This window comes from Sabethes cyaneus, chromosome 3 (assembly GCF_943734655.1).
Source record: "Sabethes cyaneus chromosome 3, idSabCyanKW18_F2, whole genome shotgun sequence".
Classification (NCBI taxonomy): domain Eukaryota; kingdom Metazoa; phylum Arthropoda; class Insecta; order Diptera; family Culicidae; genus Sabethes; species Sabethes cyaneus.
Genome location: NC_071355.1, coordinates 128,023,034 through 128,038,152, shown reverse-complemented (window position 1 = coordinate 128,038,152; position 15,119 = coordinate 128,023,034). Strand labels below are relative to the sequence as shown.

At 43.2% G+C, this 15,119-nt stretch overlaps 1 protein-coding gene across 1 annotated transcript; it reads right to left on the bottom strand.

The window, feature by feature from the left end:
- Positions 1-9,526: 9,526 nt before the first annotated feature.
- LOC128740123 (uncharacterized) lies at positions 9,527-14,744 on the bottom strand. The gene is made up of 2 exons (XM_053835635.1): positions 11,858-14,744; positions 9,527-11,769 (listed from the first exon to the last, which is right to left on the bottom strand). The coding sequence occupies exons 1-2, from the start codon at positions 14,742-14,744 to the stop codon at positions 9,527-9,529; spliced, it is 5,130 nt and encodes a 1,709-aa protein (XP_053691610.1).
- Between the last annotated feature and the right edge of the window lie 375 nt (positions 14,745-15,119).

Sequence of the window (15,119 nt, the reverse complement as noted above, 5' to 3'; positions counted from 1 at the left end):
CAGAAATATATACGATATAAGCTATGGGTTAAGCTTCCTTATGATTATATTTAATTTACGCCCTATAGAATCCGATCGAAAATTGTTGAGCTTCAGCTGTTGCTGCTTCCCACGGTATCAGCATCTTTGGCTCGAACAGCACGTTCCTCACAATCATGTGGAAGATTTGTGCCTTGCCCATCTTGCCCGTGTCATCATTTACCTGATGAGGACGGGAAGGAGAACAGGAGGAATAGGAAGGGGTGGATGAGGAATTTGGACAAACACAAACATATATATACCGAGAGATTTTTGTACCCCCGAGGGGATACTGCAATCCTTGGTAGTTAACTTATCAATAGTACACCCCCTGGGGGGTATACTCATGACGAATAAGAGCTTATAGCTCAATACCGCTTTCGGTAAGAAACATCAAAATGTCTCGTAATTTTAGTTTCCTAAAATCCGATTCATTTAAGACGTGGGATCCAAAGATCCTATGACGCAATTGTGCTACTGCAGGACAGTTGCAAATTACGTGATATGGTGTACCGTAGTTGGATTCACATAAATTACAATGAAACGATTCAGCGCGCTGAATCGTAGCCATATGATAATTTAGTCTGCAGTGACCAGTCAGTGATCTGACAAGAATACTGCAATTCACCTTTGAATGTTGCAAAAGAAATTTTGCAACCTTCTCACAAGGCTTAACAATGAAACTTTTCGTTTGACGACAAGTTTCAAGATTTTCCCAATAACGTACATGTTCAGAAGAAAACCAAGATCGAATCTTTTGTTTTATCCAGCATGCCGCAATTGGTAAAGCAGGTTCTGGTCCGAAAACCGACTTTTCTGCTTCAGATCTTGCTAGTTCATCAGCCCATTCATTTCCGGTTATACCAGAATGGCCAGGAACCCAAACCAGATGAACGGCATTTAGAATGCTTAGTTCTTCTAATTGGGTGTGGCAGGCGATGACTGTTTTAGATTTAGAATTAGCCGCACAAAGGGCTTTTATAGCGGCTTGACTGTCAGAACAGCAGTAGATAATCTTGCCTATCAGTTCTTTCTGAAGTGCAAATTGAGCTCCGCACATAATTGCAAAGATTTCAGCTTGAAAAACGGTGCAGTAACTACCCAACGAATAGGATTCCTCCAATTCCAGCTCACGGCAGTAAACACCAGCACCCGCGCGACCTTCGTACAAGGAACCATCGGTATAACAGACCACATAGTCGGAAATTTTCCTTTCCATGTAGCCTGACATCCAATCCTCTCTAGGAGGAAAGTCACTTGAGAAAGTCCTATACGGGAAAGTACGCATGAGCGTTACATCGCTAGGAGCAAGGGCAAACTTGTCCTCAGCAACAATTTGCGACCACAGTCGAGTATGACCAGTGGAACCGTCCACAGACTGCCAAAGGCCAATCGCGTGTAGTCGATAAGCACATATTAGTGCCTCTTGCTTCAGGTGAAAGTGTAGAGGTTTAATATTGAACATAGCTTCTAGGGCGGCAGTAGGAGTTGTAGTAAATGCACCAGACATTGCCATTAAACACATCCTTTGAAGATGGTTTAGCTTTGTCTGGACAGTCACAACTTCCCCTCTCTGCCACCATACAAGACAATCATATGCCAGTATGACCCAGTCTGTCTGACAACGACCGTGTACAACCAGCGTATGTATTTGGGCTTAAACCCCCAAGAGTTGCCAATTGCTCGTCTACATTGCCCAAAGGCCATGCACGCTTTTTAATTCGGAAATCAATATTTGTGGACCAGTCAAGCTTGGAGTTGAGAATCAACCCCACGTACTTCACTTCGTTCACAACATCAACATCCGAATCGTAAAAGCGCAGAGCGCGAGCTCCATTGGTATTTCTACGTCTTGAAAATAAGACGATAGATGTTTTGCCCGGATTTACCGAAAGTGCAATTTCTCGGCACCACGTTTTCACGACGCGTAGTGCCTGCTGCTTTAAGTCAAATAATGTGCTTATGCACTTTCCAACTACTAGGATGAGATAGTCATCCGCAAAACCATATGACGGATAACCTAGACCATTGAGTTTCCTCAGTAGGCCGTCCGCCACAAGGTTCCATAAAAGAGGCGAGAGAACGCCATCTTATGGACATCCACAAACACTTTGCTTCCAAATGCTTGCTTGCCGTAAGGACGAAAAAAGCAATCGGTTACTAAGCATTTGTTCTATCCACTTTACGATTATTGAACGCACATTATGATAACGAGAGTTAGCATCGGAGCCACCCGGACGGCGACGGTTGGAATTGCTGACCACCACGTTAGCAACGAAGCGACCAGAACGAGGGCATCGAAACATGCTGACATCGATATCGGAGCGGATGGCAACCATCGATGGAACGTAGCAGCTTTCGGGGTGCAGCGTTTGCATTATGAACTGTAGTTAAGCTCACTTGTTAAATAAAGTTCAGTTCGTTTTAGGCTAGCAGGTAGTTAAGTTGTGTTTTTTCAAATAATTTTTGTGGGGTTCAAAGAGCCCGATTGTACTTAGTTTTTGGTTCAAAGAGCCAAACACTGCATACCACAAAGCGATCTACAAGACACCGAGGACCTGATCCCGATCGGCACCATTGGCCCGAAGTAACCACGGTAAAACGGACTACCCATAAGTGCCTGCTTGAAGATCCCCCGTTCCTGAGGACTGCCACCAAAAGTCCAACTCGGTGATGTTGGCCAAACCCAGGACTTGGTCCTTTATGTAAGTAACCTTTTTATAGTTATTCTGTTAAATTTTTGTTTGATTCAAGTGTTAGTGATTTTTCCGTGAATAAGTGTTAATTAGACATAGATAGTGGAAATTGTGATTTGGCTGCAAAGGAAAAGTTTTCCCTCAGTCTTCTTCTTCTTCAGCAGCATAGAGCCGGGGTGGCTCGTGCTGTTTCAAGCACTCGTCTCCATTCAACTCGGTCTTGGGCCACTCGTCGCCAATTTCCTAGTCGTCTCAGAAGTCGCAAATCGCTTTCGACCTGGTCGAGCCATCGTGCACGTTGGGCCCCCCTGTTCCTGGTGCCGGTGGGGTTGTTGAAGAGGACCGTTTTCGTCGCACTGTCGTCCGGCATCCTTACGACGTGTCCGTTTTCCCTCAGTGGTATTTCTAAATTAGTGCTTTCAAAATTTTTCGGAAGAAGAGAAGAGTAGACCTCTACTTCCAGCACATCATCATGCCAAACCCAACACCAGCAGACCCACCTGCCGTTAGTCCCCTAACGATGCAGCAATTCATTGAATTGGGTCGGTTACCAGATTTCATAAGAGATGTGCAACCGTTTGATGGCAAGTCAACCGAACTTGTGACCTGGTTGACTGACATCGAGGGCATTTTTAGTATGTACCGGGAAGCCGGAGCTACTGCCCCTCAGATTGAGTTGATTGAACGATCTGTTCGCAGAAAAATAAGAGGCGAGGCTGCAGACGTCTTAAATTCAAATAATATTCAATACGAATGGGCCGACATTAAAAAGACGCTTATTCTCTACTATAGGGATAAGCGAGATCTCAAAACATTAGATTTTGAGTTAACGTCTATAAGAAAATCCGGGAGTGAAAGCCTCGGAAGTTATTATTCAAGAGTTAACGAGCTTTTATCCTCAATCATCGCTCAGATTCAGACAGAAGAAAAGTATTTCCTCCACATAGATTCTCACATTGACTTTTTTAGAGAAAAGGCAGTAGATGCATTCATCAGAGGTCTGGAAAAGCCTTTGTGCCAACTTCTGAAAACTTCTAATCCAAAAACTTTGAACCAAGAATACCAATTCTGCTTGGACTATTATAATATGGATACCAGATCAGCTCCATATCGAAACGAACACCCCATAAATATCCCAAAACCAAGAGAGCTTGATATCTCTAAAATTGCCCCTAGACTACCCCCCAGAAGATTACCGCCTATTCCTGCTCCTAGAAATTTCCAACCCTTCCAAATGTCCCCATTTGAGAGGCAAAATTTTCAACCTTTCCATGAAAACAGGCCAAGACCCCACTTCCCATCACATCCTCGAAACCAATTCCAACCGTCGCCATCCGGGTGGCTCCGATGCTAACTCGAGCAGCCTCCAAAATGGAAGCGAAGGATACGTTATCAAACGCGCCTTCAATATCCAAAAAAGTTCCTAAGCAAGATTCCTTTTGTGAAAAAGCAACCTCAATTGTATCCACCACATCATGTAATAAGGTGGTTGTTGACTTGCCACTTTGATAAGCATGTTGTGCTGAATGAAGAGGAACTTCTACTAAGCTTGTTTCGCGGATGTGGTGATCAACAATCCGCTCAAGTGATTTAAGCAAGAAAGATGTTAGACTGATTGGTCTAAAACTTTTGCTTGCTCGTATGTCGCGCGTCCACCTTTAGGAATAAACTTAATGGTTATTTCACGCCATTGAGTTGGGATGTACCCAATAGCAATACTACACACAAACATCCTTCTCAGAATGTGTTTGAAGTACTTGAATCCTTTCTGCAGTAGAATAGGGTATATTCCATCTGTTCCAGGAGATTTGTATGGAGAGAAGCTGTTCACGGTCCACTCAATCGCTTCAGTTGTGACAAGTCTCCGAGCAAAAGCCCATGAGTCTAAGCCACCTAAAACGATTTCTGGATAGTTTCGAACTTCAGGTTCCACACAGCCCGGAAAATGACTATAAAAGAGACATTCCAGGATTTCATTGCCATTCGAACAGTATTCACCGTTCGAGCTTCGAATGTTATTAACCTGATAATCTTCCGATTTTGACAATATTTTATTAAGTCGACTTGCCTCGCCGAAACTGGAAACGTTGCTACAGAACCTGTGCCAGCCCGTGCGTGCTGAAGATCGTAGAGCCTTTGCATAGGCTTTCCGGGCCTGCTTGAAAGGCTCCACGCCATCCCTTCGACGTCTATTCCAGGCTCTCCTGCATCGTTTCTTTAGTTCCGCGAGATGAGAGTTCCACCATGGTTTTAATAGTTTTTAGCAAGCTACTTCAAAAGCTTCCGCAATAAAAGATGTCGTGACATCTACAGCCACATCCAAGTCGATCGATGACTCAATCGTCGGTTCGAATCCTTGAAATTTCGTCGCCAGTTCCTCCTCAAAGAGTTCCCAGTCAGAAAATCTCGGATTGCGAAATGTTGCAGCGTTCAAGGAAACACCCAAATGATCAAAATATATAAAGCAATGATCAGATATTGGTGTCTCATTTGAAACATGCCATTGTGCCAACTCATGACTGATCCTGTTAGCATATCACGTCGAGAAACCGTTCTTTTAAGAACGGAACATATGTTCATGAAGATTTGAGGAATTTTCGCTCACTAATTTTAATTCTATTTAATTTAGATTGATTCTAATTGTTCGCTTCTTATCAAATAATTTTAACCGATCGCCTCTCGCGGTTTCGTTCGCTTGTTGCTGGTGGTTCATTTCGTTGCCGTGATGGCATATCTGGCTGCTGAAGTTCTGGAATTGGTAGGAAATATGTTGCTCGCGACAACAAAACGACCAGAAGCATCCCACGTTACTTGCGGCTGGCCACTTGGAGTGGTATTTGATCGTGATTCAGGACCATACACGAACGGTTTCGTTGATCTCATAGCTGCTGAGGCTTTCCGGCTGGTCCGTTGCAACAAGCCGTGCCTGGATAGCGGTTATCGGTACTCCAATTTACCGAACAGAGAATTACGTTAAGTGCGTAAGTGCAAGTTTATTGCAATCTGGAGTTATGATAATCAAACAATCGGTCCTTTCAAGGGCCACATAACGATTGAAGAGTTTATTATATTTTCTTGCCCTGTTAATACCATAATAACACAGGCAACGAGGGAAAAGTTGAATTTTTCGTCATTGCGGACGACCAACAAATGACGGAAATAAGTTTTTTGGTCACGGGCGACATTTTCTGCGACTTCCAAAACCTCTGCAGGTTGTAAATGCTTTATCAGTGTTCCTTTGTAAGCCGCAGAAAAGTTGCGCAAAATTTTCAACTTTTTGAAAACTCGCGCGTACCGTCTACCGATTACCAGAGGAAAAGCACTATTCAACTTAGAAACATATCATAAAAATTTATTTACTGTTCGGTTTAGTTACTGACTTGGGTTCGTTTAAATAAAATAGATTCAGTCAATTCATGGATATAACTCCAAAATCGGTTGAGGAATGTATACACTGTTTCTACTTTGATAAACGTTACGTATGTAGCTTGTATACATACAAGAATCGGTTTATTACATACATGGATGCATCCTACTATCGCTACAAAGAGACTTACGTGGTCCTACGTCACCTATGCGGTCGTGTCTTGTGCACAACCCCTCTGATTGTTTACCTTTGGAACGTTTGAAACAGCGGAATCCATCGATCAAGTAAAAGCACAATATAATTTATTTATATAAATCCTGTCTGTACCGAAAACCAGGTCTATGACAGGACGTCATAAGAGGCTTATCGCTAACTAAAACCATATGCTTCCGTAGCAATGGGTTGTATTCTCAGTCACCTCACTGGTCGACTGCTGGACTGCTCGATTCAACTGCTCGACTGAACTGCTCAACCTGATTGCTCGATTCAACTGCTCGACTAGACTACACGGTTTGATTGCTCAACTCAACTGACAGCTTGTTTTTACAGTTCGGCTAGACTACTCGACTTAGCCACTCAACCCGACTGCTTGACTTAACTGTTTGATTCGACAGCTCGTCTTAACTGCTCGATTCAACTGCTTGACTGGACTACTCAACTGAACTGCTCGACTTAACTGCTCGATTGAACCGCTAGACCCAACTGCTTGACTAGACTGCTCAACTCAGCTACTCGACTAGACTACTCGATTCAACTGCTCGATGGGACTACTAGATTCAACTGCTCGACTCGACTGCTCGGTTCAACTGGCCATCTCGACTGTTCGACTCAACTGCTCGGTTGAACTGCTTGACTGAACAGCTTGATTTGACTGCTCAACTTAACTGCTTGACTTCTGTTTGATTCGACAGCTCGACTTAATTGCTCGATTAAACTTCTCGATTCAAATGCTCGATACAACTGCTCGACTGGACTACTCGACTCAACTGCTCGACCGGACTACTCGACTCGACTGCTCGACTCAGCTGTTTAACTGGACTACTCGACCCAACTGCTCGAATAAACCGTTCGGCTGGACTACTCGACTCAACTACTCGACCGACTGCTTGAATGAACTGCTCGATTCAACTGCTCGAATGAGTTTTCAACATTTATGCTGACCACCTTGCATGCGAACTTGTGCCAAGTACCTCCTGTGGGAGGATTCAGCGACCAAAACAATCACCCGGAAAAAATAACCATAGAACGAAGATAAAAACTATTGTAACAGTAAGATACAAAATACAATAAAACAATAAAACTTATCGTCAGAATTGATAACCAAACTGCCAATCTTATTGTAGTCTACCATAATTTTCATGGTTTTAAGAGATTCTACCATAAAAATGACGGGTTGTTAAGCATCTTAACAGTGAAGAAATATATTTTTGACGTAGGACTACGTCTTACGGCAAGTTTTGAGATAGGGTGTCATTCCAAAAAATAGAAAAATGCGAGCGTCACGAAAAATGAAAGATTTTGAGCGCTAATAGCTCAGCGGTTTTCCGATAGATAGAAAACCCCCTCGCACAGTGGGGAATCGCTGGCCAGCAGCCAAAAAATGAAAGGTCATTTTGACTCTCCGTTGTATTTTTCCTGTGATTCTATACTATTGAAGTATTTTGTATTTAGTATTTGAATTTTCTATTAATCTTGAAAGTATGCTATCCCAGCATGTTTTAGCGTTTTTTTGAAAAATAACCCAATATTTCAAAACATGCTAGAGGTCTAATGGTAGCTCGAATTTCAACAGTGTCTAAGGAAAAGTTCTTCAAAAAATAGTGCTGAATAAAGCCCATTAATTGAGTTTGCAGTAATTTTATCATAATATGCCACAATTTTAATTTTCAGTAAAAAAGTGCCATATTTTCGCGTAAAACGCGCTTAAAAGTTTTGAAGCCAAGGTTCGCCACTATTGACACTACCGGTAAAAGTTAGCATAAAATATGAGCTTTCAAATGTATATAGTCTCATTTAGCGCAGAGTAGCGCAGAGCACAGATGTTACGCTTGTAAGGCTATTATATCAGAATTCAACAATATAGACAAAACGCAAACACTCAAAGTAAACGTAGGATATCTTAATTATGGGATATCTCCTTTACATGGTTGGATAACCTGCTTCGAATGTATGGTCCATATTGCATATTGACTAGATTTTAGAGGTTGGAGGAAATCAGGAGGACACAGCCATAGTAATGAAGGAAATACAGCTTGAAGATCTTATACCAATCCTGGTATTAGTTCTGAAATCACGGGTATAGATATGAAATTAATTAAAAGGTTGAGAAATTTCCTTATAGCAAGTTCTTGAACACATTATTTCAGAAAAATTCGAAACTTATTGTTTGTATACCAAAAACCTTTATGTCAGGGTATAGCCCTCGTAGACTACGTCCTCTGCAATGCAAAGAATTTGAATTCGGGGTCATAAATGAATCTAGACAACTATATTGCTGATAGGACGAATGACAGGAGAAGCACAAAAATAAGTTTTTTTGTTTATTTATAGTCACTTTAACAACTCGGGTCATTCGTGACTTCTGCGGGGTTGGGAATTGAACCACGGTCCTCGGTGTGAGAGGCGTGAATGCTAGCCACTACACCGGTATTGACCCTCACGAAAATAAGGTTATTGCTTTAAGCTAAAAATAGTGATAAAAATACAAGAAAATATTTTACATGCAAAAATGAGTGTGAAAATACAAATCGTGATAGAATTATTCGTCTTTTTATTTCTCCGGATAAAGCTTATAGCTTCTTCGAAACGGAAAAATGTAATTAGAAAAATCTTTCCGAGAACGCTATATTACTATTGAAGACGAAACGGGAAAATAAGAAGAAGAAAAAGAAGATGGAGATAAAGAAGATTAAGAAAACTAGTAAGGGGAAATGTTGCGATAGTTTCTTTTCGGAGTTCGTTGAAGCTGCTAACTTTTTTTACGGTTAGATCAGCTCAAAGCTGTAATGTTTATTAGCGTTTTAGAGTACAATTTAGGTTATAACTATAATTTGCGACTTACAATTAGTCTCGTACTGAGAAATGCGAATATTTGTATAAATCGGTAAACGAACTCAAATTTTAATTAAATCTATCTGTAATGTTGGATGTTTAGTTAATATAATTATTAGTAACACAATCGGGATTATTTCAGCTTACAAATTTAGGAAATCAAAGGATGACAAATCAATTTTTACTTCTCTCACTTTAACTTATCAGTGATACGTATTCAGTATTTCGCCCCACGATCACGCAACGTTATTGACGTATGATGTATTTCGCCCATACGATCCACAAAGGCGCTCAACTTAAGGCGAGGGATCTTCGATAGGATCCACTCGTAGCAACATCCTCCCCCTCGTGTCGCTCGAACCTTGTTCGACGTCACAATCTCGTTAACTTCCACCTACACCATCGCATTTTCACGGTTGTCTACTGCGACTTCAGGATCACCAATAATATCGAGAATTGCAAGTTTGCAAGCTGGTCTTTGCAAAACTCCAGAGGATGTCTCCACGTCCGCGCGGCGTACTACCCCATCTTTTCCTGGGTAGGTACGAATAACACGTCCTCTGAGCCACTGATTTCGTACTCCTTCGTCTGCTATCATAACAAGCGCGTTCTCTTTGATTGGGGGTACCTCTTGGAACCATTTAGTCCGCCTGGAGATCATTGGCAAGTATTTGACTATCCACCGATGCCAAAAAACATCCAGCATGAGTTGTAACAGCTTCCAACTGTCCATTATGGCCGCCTTGGCGTCTACGGGAACCTTGGTCAACTGTCGAACACCATTCGAGCTTAGCATGAGAAAGTTATTCGGAGTCAATGCTGGCTTTTCTTCGTTTTCCAGTGGCACATAAGTCAATGGTCGCGAATTAACCATGTGAGCTGCTTCCGATAGCAACGTCATGAAGGATTCGTCGTCTAGCTTTCGTGATGAAGGTAACGCTCCCAATGCCGCCTTCACTAACCGTACCATCCTCTCCCAACATCCACCCATGTGGGGAGCCGAAGGAGGGTTGAACCGCCATTTCGTATTCGCATCAGTTAACGTACTGCTCATCGTCACGTTAATTTGTCGTATTTCACTTTCCAGCTCTTTACTAGCGCCAACAAAGTTGGTACCGTTATCCGTATATATTTCCTGTGGTGCTCCTCTACAGGAGATAAACCGCCGAATTGCTTTCTTGCATGAATCCGTTGTCAAGCTGAAGACTATTTCCAGATGTATCGCACGAATAGTGAGACAAGTAAAGACTGCAACCCAGCGCTTGGCAAGACTTCGTCCTACCTTAACAAAATAAGGACCGAAGTAGTCAATGCCTACAAATGTGAAAGGTCGTACGAATGGCGTTACTCGCATCGGAGGCAGCTGACCCATTCTTGGTGCTATTGGTTTTGACTTATATACGCGGCACCACTGGCAATTTAGTGTTACAGAACGCAATTTAGCTCGCAACTTAGCAATGTAAAATTTCTGGCGAACCTCATTCACGATCGTTTCGTTGTTAGCGTGACGATATTTGCGGTGATACCAGTCCAGTAGTAGATAAGTAATTCGATGACCCCGTGGAAGAATTATGGGGTATCTGGTGTCGTAAGCAACATAATCTGCAGCTGTAATGCGGCTATCTACTCGTAGAACTCCGTGCTCGTCGAGTACAGGAGGTAGTTTTGCTATAGAACTACTTTTATCCAGCGCCTTTTGCTGTTCTTTCGCTAACTGGGTGTTATGCTTTAAAGAAGCTACTTCTTCCGGATAGCTTTCCGATTGCGCAAGCCGCCACAGGCTTTGCTCTGCTTTCTGTAACTGTTCACTGGTGAGCTCCTTTGGATCTCCACTCTGTCGCTGACTAACGTCTTGGAAACGGTACACGTACGCTAAGCTTCGCAACAGTCGCTCATATTTGGAAAATCGTTCAACATCGATAATCGGGACTGCTAGAAAGTGGCTGCCCACGTAAGCAGCCCGTAGTTCTTCATTTGTTCCTTCCAACTCCTCACCTTTGCTATTCGGCCACTCACTTTTTGTTTTATAGAGAAACGCGGGTCCTTGCATCCATCGACTATCTGGTTTACAACTTGGACCTTTACCCCATTTTGTTGCTTCATCAGCAACATTGTTTCTTGTTCCTAACCACTGCCACTCTTCGACTTTCGAAAGACTTAGTGTTTCGTTAACTCGAAATGCAACGTACTGCCGATATCGACGAGTGTCCGATCTAATCCACGATATTACTGTGGTGGAATCGCTCCAAAAATACGTACGCTTGATTTGGATTGAATGTCCTGCTTGAATCGTTTTTCGGAGACGCGCCCCAATAACCGCTGCTTGTAGTTCCAACCGTGGGATTGATACTAAGGATAATGGAGCAACTTTAGTTTTCGAAGCAACGAGAGAGCATCGAATTTGTTTATGGTCCTGGACACGAAAATAAGCAACAGCGGAATATGCCTGTGAACTGCCATCGACGAATATGTGCAGCTCCAGGTCATCATAACAGTTGCGGTCGTATCCCGGAAAGTAGCAACGAGGGATTTTCACGTCATTCAACCCTTCTAGTGCTTGTAGCCAGAGTTGCCATGCCTTGAAAATATCCTGCGGTATCTGCTCATCGGTATCTGATCCTTGCACAATCAGTGCCCCTACAAGCCCCAAAGATTTTCATCACAAAGCTCAGCATCGCTCGTTTAGTTGGCACAGTCATGTCTTCGATTAATCTTTTGAGATCACCTCGTAGTTTCAGCGCAAAACAAAACACATCTTCTTCCGGCATCCAAGATATCCCAAGGAGCCGCTCAAATCCACTTTGGTTGTTCAACGACAAATCTTTGACGGTTGCTGGATTGATCTCTCCTATCGCATCTAGTAATCTGGGTCTGTTCGAAACCCAGTTCCGAATGTGAAACCCCGCCTTTTTATGAACCTCCGCCACTTCCAAAGCAAGTTCAATTGCTTCTTCCTCTGTGTCGACGCTGTCTAAGTAATCGTCCACATAGTGTCTGTTCCTGATTGCTGCTGCTGCTCTTGGATATTCTCGCTCGTTTTCTGTTGCATTCAAATTCTTGACAAATTGTGATTGAGCTGGAGAACAACTTGCCCCGAAGATCGCCACATCCGATACCATCGTAATCATTGGCTGGGATGATGAATTACGGAACAGGAACAATAAAGCACTTTTGTCCGGTTTCCTGATACCGATCTGTAAAAACATTTCCTGAATATCGCCAGAGAATGCCACCTCTCGTTCACGAAACTTGAATGTAACAGACAACTGTGGAGTCAGCAAATCAGGACCTTTCAGCAACATGGTATTTAGCGAAACACCGTCAACTTTCGCAGCTGCGTCCCATATTACCCTTACTTTCCCTGGTTTGTTAGGGTTTAAAACAACTCCAAGGGGAAGGTACCAAGTACGGCGATGATCGAACTCAGCCATTTCACTTTCCGTTACCGTATGGATGTAACCCTTTGCCTGGTAATCCGCTATTTGATGCCGTACGTTTTCATACAACTGTGGATCCTTTTCGAGACGCTTCTCGAGACACTTCAGTCGACGTTCAGCCATCGGTCTGCTATCCGGAAACTCAATTATGTCTTGTTTCCACAATAGCCCAGTTTCGTATTTTCCACTGGTTGTTTTCACTGTCGTTCCTTCGAGGATTCGGCGAGCCCTTTGAATTTCAATCCCTTCCAAGTTTGGCGCCACAGAAACACCCAGACCCTCCACCGAGAAAAACTCACGGACGTATTCGTGCAAGTTGGGTTCTATTGTCCCAGCACACATGTGCATCTGCCGATGCTGGAATTGATCAGTTCTCTCTCGCACATTTCCACAAACTACCCAACCGATACGCGTTTTCGCGGCGATTGGCTCTTTTACTCCACCTTCACGAAGTTTCGTTGTTGCCATGAGATGGAAATTATTCAATCCGATCAGCAAGCCAGGAACAGCTCTTTGGAAACTCTTGACCGGCAGGTTTCTAAAATGCCCATACTGCTTCATCATACTACCGAAATCTAACGATTGCTGTGGTAATCCCAAGTTCTCAACGGTATAAACTTCTGATACATCAAACCGTCTCGAGGAACCGAGCTCGGATATTCCGAACTTCACCATTCGGGCATTAGCTATACTTTTATTGATCCCACTGGTCCACTGGATGCACAAGGATTGCATTTTCCCCTCCACTCCAAGCGCATCTGCTATTGTCTCTTCTACCAATGTAACCGATGACCCGTCGTCCAGAAACGCATAGGTGTCGACAGATTTATTTTTCCCATACAATGTCACAGGTAATATTTTAAATAATGTGTCAGCCACAGGCTGTCGATGACTGCTTACGGTAGCATTGGTAGTGGCAACAGAGGCGGGTTCATAATGTAGGAGTTGATGATGGCGCTTTGTGCAACCGTAAAGGCCACATACTTCACCTTCGCATGGCCAGCGATTGTGTGAAACAAGGCATCTGCGACACAGCTTATTTTCTTTCACCACCTTCCAACGTTCGTCTAATGTTGAATCCTTGAAAGAGGAACAGTTGGCTACGGCATGGTTCGCTGCTTTACAAGCCGGGCAGCGTGTAACTCGCTCAGTGTCTTTACTCTTTGGTACATCTCGTTGTCCCCACTTGAGTTGGGCACTAGTCGATTCCGAATCAAACGTAGCGTGGGCGTTTACATATGCTTTTTCCTTCAATCTTGGTTTCTCTTCCTTTGTATTTTTCACGGTCATGCATACATTTGTAACACTACTGGTTGCGGATATAACTTTCCTCATATAGTCACCAAAAACACTCAAATCGACAACTGGTAGATTTTCTTGATAAAGCGCCCAACTAAATTTAATTGTAGCTGGGAGTTTGTCGACGAGCTCTTGGAGAAGGGTAGGGTTGGACAGATGGTTTTCCATACCGATAGCCTTCAAATGCCCACATAAATTTTGAACGACTAACCCAAATTCTATTAGTGTTTCCAGCTTTTCTGCTTTAGGAGCTGGAGTCGCACGTACTTTGGTAACCATATTATTTACAATCTGTTCAGGCCTCCCATACAACGTTTGTAGAGTGGAAATGATTTGCGGTACAGTCGATGGGTGGAGAAGGAAACTACTAACCGACTCCTTCGCGGCTCCTTTAAGCGAGCGTTGTAGGCGCAGAAGATTCTCCGAATCGGAATAGCCACATGCTTCGTTAGAATGTTTGTAGCTACTTATAAAAAGGGGCCAGTCAATTGGATCCCCCGAAAACAACGGGAGTTCTTTTGGAATTACCTGCCTGGCTGCTGATTGCTGTTGTGTCGGAACGAATGGTACCGATGAAAACTGATTTTGATGGAACGGATTTGGATCTGTGGGATGACACCTATTAAACTGTGGCTGAAACTGTGCTCTAGCATAGAGAGGCTCTAACGGTTGACTCGACGGTCTACCATATGAAGGGCCTACTTCTGGGGATACAGTAAATGTATGAGGTGTACCTGGTCTATTTAATCGATTGTTGACACTGGGTGTCGGATTATCGAAGTAGTTGTGTATTTCATTACGTTCTAGTCGAGGAGTACCATTTGTACTCACGTGCAACGATGGCTGATTTACCCCGGGCGAAACCTGTTGTGACATCATTTCTTGAACCGGACGATTTTGCTCTCGTAGACGTAGTAATCACTGCTGCTCGGCCAACAATTGCTCAATCGAACTAAATCTTCGTCGATCTTCGTCTCGTTCCGCATGTTCCCGTTGCCTTACCGCCATTAGGGACTGATACTGTTGACGGCTCATTTCTAACTGCTCACGCAAATCGTTTTCAACTTTGAGTAAACGATTGCGCTCATCCGTATGTTGTTGTTCCAGCATATTAACCTGTTTCACGAGATCCGTTTCTCGCTCGCGCCTCAGATTGTTTTCTTCCTTCTGTCTCGCCACTAGATCTCGTTGTTTTTGTAGTTCATTTTCTACTTCAAGCCGCCGCTGCCTTTCCATATCACGTTGTTTTTC